Here is a 19,827-nt window from a genome sequence, read left to right as displayed (position 1 = left end):
AAATCCATTTGTGTGTAATCATATTATTTTTTAGAATGATGCTTATGGAATAGTGTAACTAAAGAAAAAAGGAAACATACCTGTTCCGCAAAGAATGAAATAACTGTAAATACAATCAAGGATCCCAAGACACAGTGAGTCCAAAATTTTAACTTGTCTCTATAACTCCTCCTGAATAATATTCATAGGTTTTAGGAAACACATAAGAAAAGGAAAAAAAAAAGGACGTTAGTAACAAGAACATTGTTCCAGAAACATAATAAAATGAAATGTATGGTTGAAAGATTTTTTTATGACGGTCTAAAGCTTACCAATCTTGCAAATCCCGCATGTGTAAAAAACGGTTCCGATATTCCCTTGGCAGCTCAAACTGAGAAGGTATTGGGAACATTGATTCATAGAAATCCCTCAGAACTGCTTTAACGGTTTGTGCGTCCTTGTGATTATGGTTAATGTTATCGTTCAAACATATAAACTTCCTGCAAGAATGCATTGTATTATTCTTTAGTACTTACAGTATTATCCAATTCAGTTTTTAGAGAACAATTTTAACATAAAGATGCATGGAACTGCATTTCTTTTCCTTTTGTGATTCAGATAGAGCATACACTTTTAAACAACTTATTTATTATCAAATATGCTTCATTCTGTTGGTATCCTTAGTTGAAGGAACAGCAATGCACTACTGGGAGCTAGCAAACACATTGGGTAAGCCAAAGATAAGGGGCATATACAGTATGTGCAGCCACCACTATAACTCCCAGTAATACTTTGCTGCCCCTGAGGCTACTTAGGTATGCTTTTTACCAAAGGATACAAAAAGAACAAAGCAAATTAGATTATAGAAGTAAATTGACCCGTGTTCTACATGAATCATGAAAGTTCAATTCTGACTTTACTGTCCCCCTCAAGTTTAACGAGCAATGACAATTATCTGATAAACAAAATGCTTCACAACATTACAAACTACTGTGTCTGCAAAGGCTGACATGCATCTATATGCTACTTCTGTATTTAATAATTAAATAATGTTACCTGGGAGTTTTCCTTATGTCATCTAGTTGTCCAACCACATGAGACACATTAGTACGGATCATTTTAAATGCAATATCCTCTTCTCCCATAATTTCGAATCTTGAGAGGGTGAAACAGAAACCCATAAAGACTAGACATTGTAAGCACATTATGCTGAAGACACCAACCTCAATAAAGGATTTTAAACTTTAAAAGTTTTACATCATAATGCTGGAAATATAGACCAAGTCAACATAAATAATCAAATACTGTATGTTTCATCCCATTAGCAATAGTTTCTGGTCCAAACACAAAACTGCTTCTGAGAGTAGCCCCCAAGTAAAGAGCATTATACTGAAGTATTCTCGATGAGCAATGTCAGATTCGGAGAGGAAAAGAGATGATGTCTCCAATAACAAGTCAGAGAACAGATTGTTAAAACATACACATAAAAGTGTCAAGATGGGGCTTCATATGTTATTGCTAAATAGGAAGAACATAATTTATGTAAGAACTTACCTGATAAATTCATTTCTTTCATATTAACAAGAGTCCATGAGCTAGTGACGTATGGGATATACATTCCTACCAGGAGGGGCAAAGTTTCCCAAACCTTAAAATGCCTATAAATACACCCCTCACCACACCCACAAATCAGTTTAACGAATAGCCAAGAAGTGGGGTGATAAGAAAAAAAAAGTGCGAAGCATATAAAATAAGGAATTGGAATAATTGTGCTTTATACAAAAAAATCATAACCACCACAAAAAAGGGTGGGCCTCATGGACTCTTGTTAATATGAAAGAAATGAATTTATCAGGTAAGTTCTTACATAAATTATGTTTTCTTTCATGTAATTAACAAGAGTCCATGAGCTAGTGACGTATGGGATAATGACTACCCAAGATGTGGATCTTTCCACACAAGAGTCACTAGAGAGGGAGGGATAAAATAAAGACAGCCAATTCCTGCTGAAAATAATCCACACCCAAAATAAAGTTTAACAAAAAACATAAGCAGAAGATTCAAACTGAAATCGCTGCCTGAAGAACTTTTCTACCAAAAACTGCTTCAGAAGAAGAAAATACATCAAAATGGTAGAATTTAGTAAAAGTATGCAAAGAGGACCAAGTTGCTGCTTTGCAGATCTGGTCAACCGAAGCTTCATTCCTAAACGCCCAGGAAGTAGATACTGACCTAGTAGAATGAGCTGTAATTCTCTGAGGCGGAATTTTACCCGACTCAACATAGGCAAGATGAATTAAAGATTTCAACCAAGATGCCAAAGAAATGGCAGAAGCTTTCTGGCCTTTCCTAGAACCGGAAAAGATAACAAATAGACTAGAAGTCTTACGGAAAGATTTCGTAGCTTCAACATAATATTTCAAAGCTCTAACAACATCCAAAGAATGCAATGATTTCTCCTTAGAATTCTTAGGATTAGGACATAATGAAGGAACCACAATTTCTCTACTAATGTTGTTGGAATTCACAACTTTAGGTAAAAATTCAAAAGAAGTTCGCAACACCGCCTTAACCTGATGAAAAATCAGAAAAGGAGACTCACACGAAAGAGCAGAAAATTCAGAAACTCTTCTAGCAGAAGAGATGGCCAAAAGGAACAAAACTTTCCAAGAAAGTAATTTAATGTCCAATGAATGCATAGGTTCAAACGGAGGAGCTTGAAGAGCTCCCAGAACCAAATTCAAACTCCAAGGAGGAGAAATTGACTTAATGACAGGTTTTATACGAACCAAAGCTTGTACAAAACAATGAATATCAGGAAGAATAGCAATCTTTCTGTGAAAAAGAACAGAAAGAGCGGAGATTTGTCCTTTCAAAGAACTCGCGGACAAACCCTTATCTAAACCATCCTGAAGAAACTGTAAAATCCTCGGTATTCTAAAAGAATGCCAAGAAAAATGATGAGAAAGACACCAAGAAATATAAGTCTTCCAGACTCTATAATATATCTCTCGAGATACAGATTTACGAGCCTGTAACATAGTATTAATCACGGAGTCAGAGAAACCTCTATGACCAAGAATCAAGCGTTCAATCTCCATACCTTTAAATTTAAGGATTTCAGATCCGGATGGAAAAAAGGACCTTGAGACAGAAGGTCTGGTCTTAACGGAAGAGTCCATGGTTGGCAAGATGCCATCCGGACAAGATCCGCATACCAAAACCTGTGAGGCCATGCCGGAGCTATTAGCAGAACAAACGAGCATTCCCTCAGAATCTTGGAGATTACTCTTGGAAGAAGAACTAGAGGCGGAAAGATATAGGCAGGATGATACTTCCAAGGAAGTGATAATGCATCCACTGCCTCCGCCCGAGGATCCCGGGATCTGGACAGATACCTGGGAAGTTTCTTGTTTAGATGAGAGGCCATCAGATCTATCTCTGGGAACCCCCACATTTGAACAATCTGAAGAAATACCTCTGGGTGAAGAGACCATTCGCCCGGATGCAACGTTTGGCGACTGAGATAATCCGCTTCCCAATTGTCTACACCTGGGATATGAACCGCAGAGATTAGACAGGAGCTGGATTCCGCCCAAACCAAAATTCGAGATACTTCTTTCATAGCCAGAGGACTGTGAGTCCCTCCTTGATGATTGATGTATGCCACAGTTGTGACATTGTCTGTCTGAAAACAAATGAACGATTCTCTCTTCAGAAGAGGCCAAAACTGAAGAGCTCTGAAAACTGCACGGAGTTCCAAGATATTGATCGGTAATCTCACCTCCTGAGATTCCCAAACTCCTTGTGCCGTCAGAGATCCCCACACAGCTCCCCAACCTGTGAGACTTGCATCTGTTGAAATTACAATCCAGGTCGGAAGAACAAAAGAAGCCCCCTGAATTAAACGATGGTGATCTGTCCACCACGTTAGAGAGTGCCGAACAATCGGTTTTAAAGATATTAATTGATATATCTTCGTGTAATCCCTGCACCATTGGTTCAGCATACAGAGCTGAAGAGGTCGCATGTGAAAACGAGCAAAGGGGATCGCGTCCGATGCAGCAGTCATAAGACCTAGAATTTCCATGCATAAGGCTACCGAAGGGAATGATTGAGACTGAAGGTTTCGACAGGCTGTAATCAATTTTAGACGTCTCTTGTCTGTTAAAGACAAAGTCATGGACACTGAATCTATCTGGAAACCCAGAAAGGTTACCCTTGTTTGAGGAATCAAAGAACTTTTTGGTAAATTGATCCTCCAACCATGATCTTGAAGAAACAACACAAGTCGATTCGTATGAGACTCTGCTAAATGTAAAGACGGAGCAAGTACCAAGATATCGTCCAAATAAGGAAATACCACAATACCCTGTTCTCTGATTACAGACAGAAGGGCACCGAGAATCTTTGTGAAAATTCTTGGAGCTGTAGCAAGGCCAAACGGTAGAGCCACAAATTGGTAATGCTTGTCTAGAAAAGAGAATCTCAGGAACTGATAATGATCTGGATGAATCGGAATATGCAGATATGCATCCTGTAAATCTATTGTGGACATATAATTCCCTTGCTGAACAAAAGGCAATATAGTCCTTACAGTTACCATCTTGAACGTTGGTATCCTTACATAACGATTCAATAATTTTAGATCCAGAACTGGTCTGAAGGAATTCTCCTTCTTTGGTACAATGAAGAGATTTGAATAAAACCCCATCCCCTGTTCCGGAATTGGAACTGGCATAATTACTCCAGCCAACTCTAAATCTGAAACACAATTCAGAAATGCTTGAGCTTTCACTGGATTTACTGGGACATGGGAAAGAAAAAATCTCTTTGCAGGAGGTCTCATCTTGAAACCAATTCTGTACCCTTCTGAAACAATGTTCTGAATCCAAAGATTGTGAACAGAATTGATCCAAATTTCTTTGAAAAAACGTAACCTGCCCCCTACCAGCTGAACTGGAATGAGGGCCGTACCTTCATGTGAACTTAGAAGCAGGCTTTGCCTTTCTAGCAGGCTTGGATTTATTCCAGACTGGAGATGGTTTCCAAACTGAAACTGCTCCTGAGGACGAAGGATCAGGCTTTTGTTCTTTGTTGAAACGAAAGGAACGAAAACGATTGTTAGCCCTGTTTTTACCTTTAGACTTTTTATCCTGTGGTAAAAAAGTTCCTTTCCCACCAGTAACAGTTGAAATAATAGAATCCAACTGAGAACCAAATAATTTGTTTCCCTGGAAAGAAATGGAAAGTAGAGTTGATTTAGAAGCCATATCAGCATTCCAAGTCTTAAGCCATAAAGCTCTTCTGGCTAAGATAGCCAGAGACATAAATCTAACATCAACTCTAATAATATCAAAAATGGCATCACAGATGAAATTATTAGCATGCTGGAGAAGAATAATAATATCATGAGAATCACGATTTGTTACTTGTTGCGCTAGAGTTTCCAACCAAAAAGTTGAAGCTGCAGCAACATCAGCCAATGATATAGCAGGTCTAAGAAGATTACCTGAACATAGATAAGCTTTTCTTAGAAAAGATTCAATTTTTCTATCTAAAGGATCCTTAAACGAGGTACCATCTGATGTAGGAATGGTAGTACGTTTAGCAAGGGTAGAAATAGCCCCATCAACTTTAGGGATTTTGTCCCAAAATTCTAACCTGTCAGGCGGAACAGGATATAATTGCTTAAAACGTTTAGAAGGAGTAAATGAATTACCCAATCTATCCCATTCCTTAGCAATTACTGCAGAAATAGCATTAGGAACAGGAAAGACTTCTGGAATAACCGCAGGAGCTTTAAAAACCTTATCCAAACGTATAGAATTAGTATCAAGAGGACTAGAATCCTCTATTTCTAAAGCAATTAGTACTTCTTTAAGTAAAGAGCGAATAAATTCCATCTTAAATAAATATGAAGATTTATCAGCATCAATCTCTGAGACAGAATCCTCTGAACCAGAAGAGTCCAAAGAATCAGAATGATGGTGTTCATTTAAAAATTCATCTGTAGAGAGAGAAGATTTAAAAGACTTTTTACGTTTACTAGAAGGAGAAATAACAGACAAAGCCTTCTTTATAGATTCAGAAACAAAATCTCTTATGTTATCAGGAACATTCTGCACCTTAGATGTTGAGGGAACTGCAACAGGCAATGGTACATCACTAAAGGAAATATTATCTGCATTAACAAGTTTGTCATGACATTTAATACAAACAACAGCTGGAGGAATAGCTACCAAAAGTTTACAGCAGATACACTTAGCTTTGGTAGATCCAGCAGGCAGAGGTTTTCCTGTAGTATCTTCTGGCTCAGATGCAACGTGAGACATCTTGCAATATGTAAGAGAAAAAACAACATATAAAGCAAAATAGATCAAATTCCTTATAAGACAGTTTCAGGAATGGGAAAAAATGCCAAACATCAAGCTTCTAGCAACCAGAAGCAAATGAAAAATGAGACTGAAATAATGTGGAGACAAAGGCGACGCCCATATTTTTTGGCGCCAAATAAAACGCCCACATTATTTGGCGCCTAAATGCTTTTGGCGCCAAAAATGACGCCACATCCGGAACGCCGACATTTTTGGCGCAAAATAACGTCAAAAATGACGCAACTTCCGGCGGAAATGAATTTTTGCGCCAAAAAAGTCCGCGCCAAGAATGACGCAATAAAATGAAGCATTTTCAGCCCCCGCGAGCCTAACAGCCCACAGGGAAAAAAGTCAAATTTTTGAGGTAAGAAAATATATGATAATTAAAGCATAATCCCAAATATGAAACTGACTGTCTGGAAATAAGGAAAGTTGAACATTCTGAGTCAAGGCAAATAAATGTTTGAATACATATATTTAGAACTTTATAAATAAAGTGCCCAACCATAGCTTAGAGTGTCACAGAAAATAAGACTTACTTACCCCAGGACACTCATCTACATGTTTGTAGAAAGCCAAACCAGTACTGAAACGAGAATCAGTAGAGGAAATGGTAAATATAAGAGTATATCGTCGATCTGAAAAGGGAGGTAAGAGATGAATCTCTACGACCGATAACAGAGAACCTTATGAAATAGACCCCGTAGAAGGAGATCACTGCATTCAATAGGCAATACTCTCCTCACATCCCTCTGACATTCACTGCACGCTGAGAGGAAAACCGGGCTCCAACTTGCTGCGGAGCGCATATCAACGTAGAATCTAGCACAAACTTACTTCACCACCTCCATCGGAGGCAAAGTTTGTAAAACTGATTTGTGGGTGTGGTGAGGGGTGTATTTATAGGCATTTTAAGGTTTGGGAAACTTTGCCCCTCCTGGTAGGAATGTATATCCCATACGTCACTAGCTCATGGACTCTTGTTAATTACATGAAAGAAAAATGTATTCAACAAAAGTATAAGTTTTTTTTGCCTCCAATTTTAATCTATTATCCAAAGCCCTTAAAGCTTTCTGTTACGTTCTTTATAAATAAAATATAGATATCCTTTGAAACTATGTTTCATTATATAGTTTTATAATTCAGGAACAGAAAATAAGATTTAAACTTGATTATTAGAGGGCTATTAAAGAGGGGTAACAATTGTTCCCACAGCCCTGAAATTAAAACTTCTTCCATAACTGCAGGACAAATGGGAATAATTAAAAAGCAGAAAGACATGTAATGGTGTAAAAACGTTATTGAAGTAATCCAACTTTATTATGTAAAATATAGAGAGGAATTTAAAAGCCAATTATATCATGAAGACAGCTGTGAAGTAGTAGGCAGTGTTTCAGGATAGCAATATAAATCATAAGAAAATACCATTTCATTTGCAGATACAAGTAATAGGAATCAAGTAAATGTCCTGTGAAAAAGATTCCAGGATGTTCTTATTATGAGTAGTTTTCAACAAGTGTAATTTAAAAAGTATATACAGTATCTTGGACTCAGATTGGATAAGTATAAAGCAAGTGAAAGCTGAATGTTGCTATAGTGGATTATAGTGGACACTAATGCTTTTTAACTTTTTTTTTTTTTACATTTATTTAATCAGATGTACTAAATTTTACTGTGTCGTAAACTGAAACTGTATTTAATGCTACAAAATGAATGGAATTCCCATTGCCTTTGTCACAATTTAAATGACAGGAGCATCAAGTAAAAATGTATAGGTTTGTAGTACATTTCTATTACGTTGGTAGGTTATACATTTTCTGATAAACTCTAATGAAGACTCTAAAATGTTTTTGGGTTCAAACCCGTGTAGAAATCTGACCATCATTTTGGAAGTGATGAATTTACTTATAATAATTGTGCTACATATACTTTTTTTAAAGGGACACTGAACCCAAATTTTTTCTTTTGTTATTCAGATAGAGCATGCAATTTTAAGCAACTTTCTAATTTTCTCCTATTATCAAATGTTCTTCATTCTCTTGGTATTTTTATTTGAAAAGCAAGAATGTAAATTCAGATGCCGGCCCATTTTTGATGAACAACCTGGGTTGTTCTTGCTGATTATTGGTGGATGAATTCATCCACCAATAAACAAGTGCTGTCCAGGCTTCTGGACTTTCTTTTTCAAATAAAGATAGCAAGAGAACAAAGAAAGATTGATAATAGCAGTAAATTAGAAAGTTGCTTAAAATTGCATGCTCTATCTGAATCACAAAAAGAAAAAAATTGGGTTCAGTATCCCTTTAAGTTTCATATGCTAGCAGGCATAGTTGTCATGTTTCTGGGCACTTAGAACAAGTACAGCACTACAAGGTTTAGTATAATTAAAAATACATTTTATTTGGAAACATTAAAAACACATTGTGAAGAAGACATGGTTGGCATGCAAGTGTGGGTCCGGCTGATGTGTTTTGTGACCTCTACAGGTGCATAGTCTGTATAAGGGGTGAAAGGGTTCAAAACGCATCAGACAGACCTGCACTTAGACGCCATCCCTGTCTGCTTCACAATGTGTTTTTTAATGTTTCCAAATAAAAAGTATTTTTAATTATACTAAACCTTGTAGTGCTGTACTTGTTCTAAGTGCCCAGAAGTATAGGCACGAGCTGATCCCTCGCAGTACAGCCACTCCGAGCCAGGGAGGAGACACACATAGGAAATTTGGTGGTCTTACGATGTGCAGCATGGAGCCACAAATAGGTGCCATGTTATTCAAGACCGAATGCTGTTTTCTTTCTATTTCAGCATATAATTTACAGCTGTAGTAAATTTTCATAAATGTCATCTCAAATCATATGTAGACTACTACATTATGTTTTGCAATCAAAATTCAAAAGTACTTTATCAAGTAGAATTTAGCATCAAGATAAGGATATACTGTTTGCCTCTCACGTTCCATATATAACAGAGCAATCAAGTACAGTATTTTGTAAAGTTAAGGCAATTTTGAATGAGTATTTAATATAACAAATGTTAAATCTTAATAAATTTGCAGTCCTGATAATAGATCTGTAGAATTTTTTTTCACAAGGCTTAACACAAGTGACATAGCAAAAGACGTGGAGCTTTTTCATACAAGTGCAAAGTAATCTTAATTCCTACCTGTATTTATTCTTATCCTTGTAAGTTTTACGGATTAAATCTGTCACAGGTTTACAATTTATCACAAGCTGCTTTGTGACCGGAGGCTGTGAAAACAAATTGTTTGGTTTAGGTGACAGAGCTGAAGATGAATATTAAGGGGCATAAAAGTATTGTTTGTCCACATAAAGCATTCATAAGTAATTAAAGGGGCAGCAAAGCCAAAATTAAACTTTCATGATCCAGAAAGAGCATGCAATCTTAAACCACTTTCCAATGTATTTATTTTATCAAATTTGCTTAAAGGGACATGCTGGTCGACATTTTAAGGCACATAGATGAATTGCATCTTTGAATAGAAACATATTTGCAATATACATGTATTGGCAAAATGCTTCTAGTAAATGTTATCACTGCTTTAGTGTTAGCATTTGTCTCTGCACGTGCATGTGAAACATAGCTAGATATTCTTAGTGCACCAGACTTTTAAATACTGCAGCTGTTCTGAGTGCCAGTGGGGCTTGTATCATGTCAGCAAATAACAAATTGAGTTATTACCAGATAGTACAAGCACTTCAGCCTCTCTGAGCAAGTGCTGTGTTTAAAAATGCTGGTGCACGGTGCATACTTAAATACACTTTTGAAACGGCTATAGCTTTTATTAGAAGCATTTTTGCTAAAACATGTATATTACAAAAACGATTCTATTCAAAACTGAAATGCATCCATATGGATTTCAGTTTTGGCTGGAATGTCCCTTTAATTCTCTTGGTATCTTTTTTAAAGAGTAAACTCAGGATCAACAGAGTAAGCTGAACACATCTGATGAGCCAATGACAAGAGACAGAAAGTGAATCCACCAATCACCAGCTAACTCCCAGCAGTCTGTTGCTTCTCATAAGCCTACCTAGGTATCTACCTAGGTGATCTTCAAAAAGGGATATTTGATAATAGAAGTAAATTGGAAAGTTGTTTAAAATTACATGCTCTGTCATTTTAAATAACACACTGTAAACATGTGTATATAAAATTATTTTAAAAGCATGTGAAACTAATAGTAAATTAAGCATGGCTTGGTTTTCACAGCAATTCAGATACGCAACCCTTGAAAGACCTGCTGAAAATGATGTTAATGCTATGGACAATCTGACACAACTCTGCACATTTTACAATCTCAGGTCTCTAGGCCCTCCGGGGAGGGGGCACATTTACTAATATTATTAACAGATAAAGCAGGCAATATAAATATTGTTTTTTTTTTTTAATTATTTTTATAATTGCACACAAAGATTTTATAGGTTATCATACCTCCCAACATTTCAAAATTCAAAAGGGACACACCCCTGCGGCAAACATTTGAAATGTGGTGGGCAGGAGAGGGGACAGAGCTTTAAAAAATCATAAGACCAAAGTAATATAAATAAAATTCTAAATAAAGTCATATATTTTAATACTCTTAGGCAGCAAATCAAACACAAGCTCAAACCACTGGTATAGCTATGTGAGCTCTGTATTTAATTAACCTTTGCAGAGACAGTGCTAAATATTTTTTTATCTTAATTGGACATTTAATAATAGATTATTAAAACTGCTCTCTGCTTTCCTCATTAATATTCTAGATTCTGGCCTTTAAAGTTAGCAAAAATGCACAGTAGCACACTACATAGCATACACTTACACATGCAGATACACACACACTCCATACCATAAACTTACACATGCAGATACACACACACACTACATAGCATACACTTACACATGCAGATACACACACACTACATTGCATACACTTACACATGCAGACACACTACATATCATATACTTATACAAGCAGATACACACACACTACATAGCATACACTTATACATACAGATACACACACACACACACTACATAGCATACACTTATACATGCAGATACACACACACACACACTACATAGCATACACTTATACATACAGATACACACACACACACACAGCATACACTTATACATACAGATACACACACACACACACACTACATAGCTTACACTTATACATGCAGATATACACACACACACTACATAGTATACAATTACACATGCAGATACAAACACTTCATAGCTTACATTTATACATGCAGACACACACTACATAGCATACACTTATACATGCAGATACACACACACACTTATACATACAGATACACACACACATACTACACAGCTTACACTTAAACATGCAGATATACACACACATACACACTTATAGATACAGATAGACACACACACTACATCATATATGGGTATCTGTAACTCATTGTGTATGGGGACCTGGGGTTGGCAAGCACATTAGCTGGCAGTCTGAGGCTGCCACTGTTCGTTACTCTGGTGTTAGCACTGCTCATCGTATAAAACTGAAGGCATGCTAGTATTATCACCAGGGGTAGAACGTCATACCTACCAGGGGTTAGAGGTCATCATTACCTGAGGTCAGAGGGTATACAGCCTTCCTACTCCTGCTTAACCCACACACCATTACTTTTCCACAAGGAATCTAACAGGTATATAACCCTGGGAGAGAAAAGACAGCTGCTTCTGAGTATGTGCCCAATAATTATTTTTTTTAATGCATGGGGCAATGCGGGACAGATGGCTAGCAACCAGGGACAGGGGGACAGACCCCTAAAATCAGGACTTTCCCCATGAAAATCGGGACAGTTGGGGGGTATGGGTTATTCAAGGGTTTAGTATCTCTTTTCGTGTCGCACTGAAAAAACCGCAAAAAGACCAAGTTGACTTGTAGCCTTGTAATGCTAACTTGCATTCTATGGAAATGGAATTGTTTTACCAGTGTTTACACAGAGTTCATAGCTAGTGAATGCTACTTCATTTTCATAACCAGAATTGGCCAAAACATGGAGAAAATAATATTCAATTAATTATTTTTTAGATACTTTGCAGTGAGCAAATTAGCTGCAATACCCTACATTTTCCACTGTTAAATACATATCAAAAGGTCTAAAAAAAAGTTGATAATTCCCAGATAGGGTTATATATAATGTAAGATTTGGAAACAAACATTAAACATATTTTAAAGCCTTTTTATGTATAAATAGTACAAACACATATTTACCAGGTTTGGATCATAGTAGGATTCCTGGGTTGTTGGGACATTATCTTGAGTTGAGTTAAAATGAATTGTTTTTGAGCAGTTAATGAGCATATGTTCCAAGCCAGTGAGATCCTATCCGAACAAAATCAAAAACAATCAAATAAATACAATCAAATTGTGGCATGAATGATAAAACATAATTTATGCTTACCTGATAAATTCCTTTCTCCTGTAGTGTGGTCAGTCCACGGGTCATCATTACTTCTGGGATATTAACTCCTCCCCAACAGGAAGTGCAAGAGGATGACCCAGCAGAGCTGCTATATAGCTCCTCCCCTCTACGTCACACCCAGTCATTCGACCGAGAACCAACGAGAAAGGAGAAGCTAAAGGGTGCAGTGGTGACTGGAGTATAATTTAAAAATTTAGACCTGCCATAAAAACAGGGCGGGCCGTGGACTGACCACACTACAGGAGAAAGGAATTTATCAGGTAAGCATAAATTATGTTTTCTCCTGTTAAGTGTGGTCAGTCCACGGGTCATCATTACTTCTGGGATACCAATACCAAAGCTAAAGTACACGGATGACGGGAGGGACAGGCAGGATCTTTATACAGAAGGAACCACTGCCTGAAGAACCTTTCTCCCAAAAACAGCCTCCGAAGAAGCAAAAGTGTCAAATTTGTAAAATTTGGAAAAAGTATGAAGAGAAGACCAAGTTGCAGCCTTGCAAATCTGTTCAACAGATGCCTCATTCTTAAAGGCCCAAGTGGAAGCCACAGCTCTAGTAGAATGAGCTGTAATTCTTTCAGGAGGTTGCTGTCCAGCAGTCTCATAAGCTAAACGTATTATGCTACGAAGCCAAAAGGAGAGAGAGGTAGCAGAAGCTTTTTGACCTCTCCTCTGACCAGAATAAACGACAAACAGGGAAGACGTTTGTTGAAAATCTTTAGTTGCCTGTAAATAAAATTTCAGGGCACGGACTACATCTAGATTGTGTAGAAGACGTTCCTTCTTTGAAGAAGGATTAGGACACAAAGATGGGACAACAATCTCTTGATTGATATTCCTGTTAGTGACCACCTTAGGTAAGAACCCAGGTTTAGTACGCAGAACTACCTTGTCTGAATGAAAAATCAGATAAGGAGAATCACAATGTAAGGCAGATAACTCAGAGACTCTTCGAGCCGAGGAAATAGCCATTAAAAACAGAACTTTCCAAGATAACAATTTGATATCAATGGAATGAAGGGGTTCAAACGGAACACCCTGAAAAACGTTAAGAACTAAGTTTAAGCTCCATGGTGGAGCAACAGTTTTAAACACAGGCTTAATCCTGGCCAAAGCCTGACAAAAAGCCTGAACGTCTGGAACTTCTGACAGACGTTTGTGTAAAAGAATGGACAGAGCTGAGATCTGTCCCTTTAAGGAACTAGCGGATAAACCCTTTTCTAAACCTTCTTGTAGAAAAGACAATATCCTAGGAATCCTAACCTTACTCCATGAGTAACTTTTGGATTTGCACCAATATAAGTATTTACGCCATATTTTATGGTAAATCTTTCTGGTAACAGGCTTCCTAGCCTGTATTAAGGTATCAATTACTGACTCAGAAAATCCACGTTTTGATAAAATCAAGCGTTCAATTTCCAAGCAGTCAGCTTCAGAGAAATTAGATTTTGATGTTTGAAGGGACCCTGGATCAGAAGGTCCTGTCTCAGAGGCAGAGACCAAGGTGGACAGGATGACATGTCCACTAGATCTGCATACCAAGTCCTGCGTGGCCACGCGGGCGTGATTAGAATCACCGATGCTCTCTCCTGTTTGATTCTGGCAATCAATCGAGGAAGCATCGGGAAGGGTGGAAACACATAAGCCATCCCGAAGGTCCAAGGTGCTGTCAAAGCATCTATCAGGACCGCTCCCGGATCCCTGGATCTGGACCCGTAACAAGGAAGCTTGGCGTTCTGTCGAGACGCCATGAGATCTATAGGGGTCCAGCAGGAGAAGCTAGTTCTCTCCTGTCTGTCGCTTTTTTAACTGCTTGCCTAGTAAATAATAGAATCTGTATATACCTATATATTTGTTGAATCCTGGTGCCTACTATTTACCTTTAAAAATATAACTATTTAAAAGTAAAATAGCCCTCGGATTGTAAGGGCTTAGCTTATCCTGCACTATAATTTTGTGGGCATCAGGCTGAATACATAGAGCATTGCTGACTATATCAATTTAATTTAACTGGGTTTAAGTGTTTTTAACCCTTTCAGGCTACTTCTGTGTGAATGTTTGTTCCTAGTTGTAACAATAAAGTATTAAAGTATGAATGTAATGGAACATTTTAAACAAATAGAGTAAATTTCATATTCATATGATCATTTGTAGTTAAAGAAATAATTTTCTTTGTGGTATTCTTTTCAAATAATCCTAAGTGTATCTCTTTGTACAATTAGTATTTCTAGTTGTTTAGCCATGAGATCTATCTCTGGTTTGCCCCAACGTCGAAGTATTTGGGCAAAGACCTCCGGATGAAGTTCCCACTCCCCCGGATGAAAAGTCTGACGACTTAGGAAATCCGCCTCCCAGTTCTCCACTCCCGGGATGTGGATTGCTGACAGGTGGCAAGAGTGAGACTCTGCCCAGCGAATTATCTTTGATACTTCCATCATCGCTAGGGAGCTTCTTGTCCCTCCTTGATGGTTGATGTAAGCTACAGTCGTGATGTTGTCCGACTGAAACCTGATGAACCCCCGAGTTGTTAACTGGGGCCAAGCCAGAAGGGCATTGAGAACTGCTCTCAATTCCAGAATGTTTATTGGCAGGAGACTCTCCTCCTGAGTCCATGATCCCTGAGCCTTCAGAGAATTCCAGACAGCGCCCCAACCTAGTAGGCTGGCGTCTGTTGTTACAATTGTCCAATCTGGCCTGCTGAATGGCATCCCCCTGGACAGATGTGGCCGAGAAAGCCACCATAGAAGAGAATTTCTGGTCTCTTGATCCAGATTCAGAGTAGGGGACAAATCTGAGTAATCCCCATTCCACTGACTTAGCATGCACAATTGCAGCGGTCTGAGATGAAGGCGTGCAAAGGGTACTATGTCCATTGCCGCTACCATTAAGCCGATCACCTCCATGCATTGAGCCACTGACGGGTGTTGAATGGAATGAAGGACACGGCATGCATTTTGAAGCTTTGTTAACCTGTCTTCTGTCAGGTAGATCTTCATTTCTACAGAATCTATAAGAGTCCCCAAGAAGGGAACTCTTGTGAGTGGAACGAGAGAACTCTTCTTTTCGTTCACCTTCCATCCATGCGACCTTAGAAATGCCAGTACTAACTCTGTATGAAACTTGGCAGTTTGAAAGCTTGAAGCTTGTATCAGAATGTCGTCTAGGTACGGAGCTACCGAAATTCCTTGCGGTCTTAGTACCGCCAGAAGAGCACCCAGAACCTTTGTGAAGATTCTTGGAGCCGTAGCCAATCCGAATGGAAGAGCTACAAACTGGTAATGCCTGTCTAGGAAGGCAAACCTTAGATACCGGTAATGATCTTTGTGAATCGGTATGTGAAGGTAAGCATCCTTTAAATCCACTGTGGTCATGTACTGACCCTTTTGGATCATGGGTAGGATTGTCCGAATAGTTTCCATTTTGAACGATGGAACTCTTAGGAATTTGTTTAGGATCTTTAAATCCAAGATTGGTCTGAAGGTTCCCTCTTTCTTGGGAACCACAAACAGATTTGAGTAAAACCCCTGTCCGTGTTCCGACCGTGGAACCGGATGGATCACTCCCATTAGTAAAAGATCTTGTACACAGCGTAGAAACGCCTCTTTCTTTATTTGGTTTGTTGACAACCTTGACAGATGAAATCTCCCTTTTGGGGGAGAGGATTTGAAGTCCAGAAGATATCCCTGAGATATGATCTCTAGTGCCCAGGGATCCTGGACATCTCTTGCCCAAGCCTGGGCGAAGAGAGAAAGTCTGCCCCCCACTAGATCCGTTCCCGGATCGGGGGCCCTCAATTCATGCTGTCTTAGGGACAGCAGCAGGTTTTCTGGCCTGCTTGCCCTTGTTCCAGGACTGGTTGGGTCTCCAGCCTTGTCTGTAGCGAGCAACAGCTCCTTCCTGTTTTGGTGCAGAGGAAGTTGATGCTGCTCCTGCCTTGAAATTACGAAAGGAACGAAAATTAGACTGTCTAGCCCTAGGTTTGGCTCTGTCTTGAGGCAGGGCATGGCCCTTACCTCCAGTAATGTCAGCGATAATTTCGTTCAAACCAGGCCCGAATAAGGTCTGTCCTTTGAAAGGTATGTTAAGTAATTTAGATTTAGAAGTAACGTCAGCTGACCAGGATTTTAGCCACAGTGCTCTGCGTGCCTGAATGGCGAATCCGGAATTCTTAGCCGTAAGTTTAGTTAAATGTACTACGGCATCTGAAACAAATGAATTAGCTAGCTTAAGAGTCTTAAGCTTGTTAGAAATCTCATCTATAGTTATTGAGTCAAGAGTCTCTTCCAGGGACTCGGACCAAAAAGCGGCCGCGGCCGTGACAGACGCAATACATGCAAGGGGTTGCAATATAAAACCTTGTTGAACAAACATTTTCTTAAGGTAACCCTCTAATTTTTTATCCATTGGATCTGAAAAGGCACAGCTATCCTCCACCGGGATAGTGGTACGCTTAGCCAGAGTAGAAACCGCTCCCTCCACCTTAGGGACCGTCTGCCATAAGTCCCGTGTGGTGGCGTCTATTGGAAACATTTTTCTAAATACAGGAGGGGGGGAAAAGGGTACACCGGGTCTATCCCACTCCTTAGTAATTATTTCTGTAAGTCTCTTAGGTATAGGAAATACGTCAGTACTCGCCGGTACCGCATAGTATCTATCCAGCCTACATAATTTCTCTGGGATTGCAACGGTGTTACAAGCATTCAGAGCCGCTAATACCTCCCCTAGCAGTACACGGAGGTTTTCAAGCTTAAACTTAAAGTTAGAAATGTCTGAATCCACTCTATTGGGATCAGAACCGTCACCTGCAGATTGAAGCTCTCCGTCCTCATGTTCTGCATATTGTGACGCAGTATCTGACATGGCCCTATTATTATCAGCGCACTCTGTTCTCACCCCAGAGTGATCACGCTTACCTCTAAGTTCTGGTAATTTAGACAAAACTTCAGTCATAACATTAGCCATGTCCTGTAATGTGATTTGTAATGGCCGCCCTGAAGTACTCGGCGTTACAATATCACGCACCTCCCGAGCGGGAGATGCAGGTACTGACACGTGAGGCAAGTTAGTCGGCATAACTTTCCCCTCGTTGTTTGGTGAATGATGTTCAATTTGTACAAATTGACTTTTATTTAAAGTAGCATCAATGCAATTAGTACATAAATTTCTATTGGGCTCCACTTTGGCTTTAGCACATATAGCACAGAGATATTCCTCTGAGTCAGACATGTTTAACACACTAGCAATTAAACTAGCAAACTTGGAAATACTTTTCAACTCAATTTACAAGTAATATGAAAAACGTACTGTGCCTTTAAGAAGCACAGAAAAAAGTTATGACAGTTGGGTAACAATGAACCGGAGAAATTATAAAATCAAATTCTTTCCGGTAAAAACACAATTTAGCAAAGGATTGCCCCCATTAGCAATGAATAACAAACCCTTAAATAGCAGAAAAAATGTACAGAATAAAAACGTTTTTTATCACAGTCAAAGCACAATCTCACAGGTCTGCTGTGAGTGATTACCTCCCTCAAAATAACTTTTGAAGACCCTTGAGCTCTGTAGAGACGAACCGGATCATGCAGGGAAGAAAACAGACTTGTGACTGAATTTTCTGATGCGTAGCAAAAGCACCAAAATAGGCCCCTCCCCCTCACACACAACAGTGAGGGAGATCAGTAAACTGTCTTAAATTAAATAAAACGACCGCCAAGTGGAAAAAAACAGTGCCCAAAACAATTTTTCACCCAGTACCTCAGATAATTAAACGATTTAACATGCCAGCAAAAACGTTTAACATCAAATAAATGAAACGTCATTAGAAAGCCTGCAACTAGTCGTTCCCACTGCAAGTTAGGCTAAAAGTTTTATGCATACAGTATTATCCCAGTGAAGTGCCATTTCCCAGAATACTGAAGTGTAAATATACATACATGACAGCCTGATACCAGTTGCTACTACTGCATTTAAGGCTGAACTTACATTATATCGGTATTGGCAGTATTTTCTCAGTCAATTCCATTCCTCAGAAAATAATATGCTGCTACATACCTCTTTGCAGGTGAACCTGCCCGCTGCCCCCTGATCTGAAGTTTACCTCACTCCTCAGATGGCCGAGAACAGCAAAATGATCTTAACTACGCCGGCTAAAATCATCCAAAAACTCAGGTAGATTCTTCTTCAAATTCTACCTGAGAAGGAACAACACACTCCGGTGCTGTTTTAAAATAACAAACTTTTGATTGAAGATATAAAAACTAAGTATAATCACCACAGTCCTCTCACACATCCTATCTATTAGTTGGGTGCAAGAGAATGACTGGGTGTGACGTAGAGGGGAGGAGCTATATAGCAGCTCTGCTGGGTGATCCTCTTGCACTTCCTGTTGGGGAGGAGTTAATATCCCAGAAGTAATGATGACCCGTGGACTGACCACACTTAACAGGAGAAATGTTATTTTCAGACAGAGTTAGCATAAATGCTTAAAGGGATAATGGAGTCAAAATTAAACTTTCATAATTCCGAAAGAATATGCAGTTTTAAACAACTATACAATTTTGTGTATTAAAAAATTTGCTTTGTTTTATTGGTATAATTTGTTGAAGAGTAACCTAGGTAAGCTGTTAGGAGCTTAGGAATGTGCATATGTTTGTAGTAGTTTATGGAAGCAACATTTGCAACAATATCTAACACTTCTATTAACACTGCTGCCTGATAGCAAAGTTACATACGTGGTACTGAGCTCACCTAGGATTGCTCTTTAACAAAGGATACCACGAGAACTAAGCAAAACTGATAAAAGTAAATTGGAAATTTGTTTAAAAAACTTAAATTATGCTTACCTGATAATTTTCTTTTCTTCTGACGGGGAGAGTCCACAGCTGCATTCATTACTTTTGGGAATTCATTACCTGGCCACCAGGAGGAGGCAAAGACACCCCAGCCAAAGGCTTAAATACCTCCCCCACTTCCCTCATCCCCCAGTCATACTGCCAAGGGAACAA

General features: G+C 38.8%; 1 protein-coding gene across 2 annotated transcripts in view; it reads right to left on the bottom strand.

Annotated features, from left to right (window-relative positions):
* Window positions 1-19,827, bottom strand: part of GNPTAB (N-acetylglucosamine-1-phosphate transferase subunits alpha and beta) — a 299,994-nt gene that overhangs the window by 59,809 nt on the left and 220,358 nt on the right. For both annotated transcript variants that reach the window (XM_053716982.1, XM_053716983.1), the window contains 5 exons: window positions 12,613-12,723; window positions 9,519-9,604; window positions 1,036-1,134; window positions 312-479; window positions 81-171 (listed from right to left, as the gene is read on the bottom strand). In XM_053716982.1, the coding sequence (XP_053572957.1) occupies window positions 81-171; window positions 312-479; window positions 1,036-1,134; window positions 9,519-9,604; window positions 12,613-12,723 (555 nt within the window). The remainder of the gene's footprint in view (window positions 1-80; window positions 172-311; window positions 480-1,035; window positions 1,135-9,518; window positions 9,605-12,612; window positions 12,724-19,827) is intronic.

This window comes from Bombina bombina, chromosome 6 (genome assembly GCF_027579735.1).
Source record: "Bombina bombina isolate aBomBom1 chromosome 6, aBomBom1.pri, whole genome shotgun sequence".
NCBI classification, from domain to species: Eukaryota; Metazoa; Chordata; class Amphibia; order Anura; family Bombinatoridae; genus Bombina; species Bombina bombina.
The sequence above is the reverse complement of the archived record's forward strand: the minus strand, read 5'-3'. Positions and strand labels throughout refer to the sequence as shown.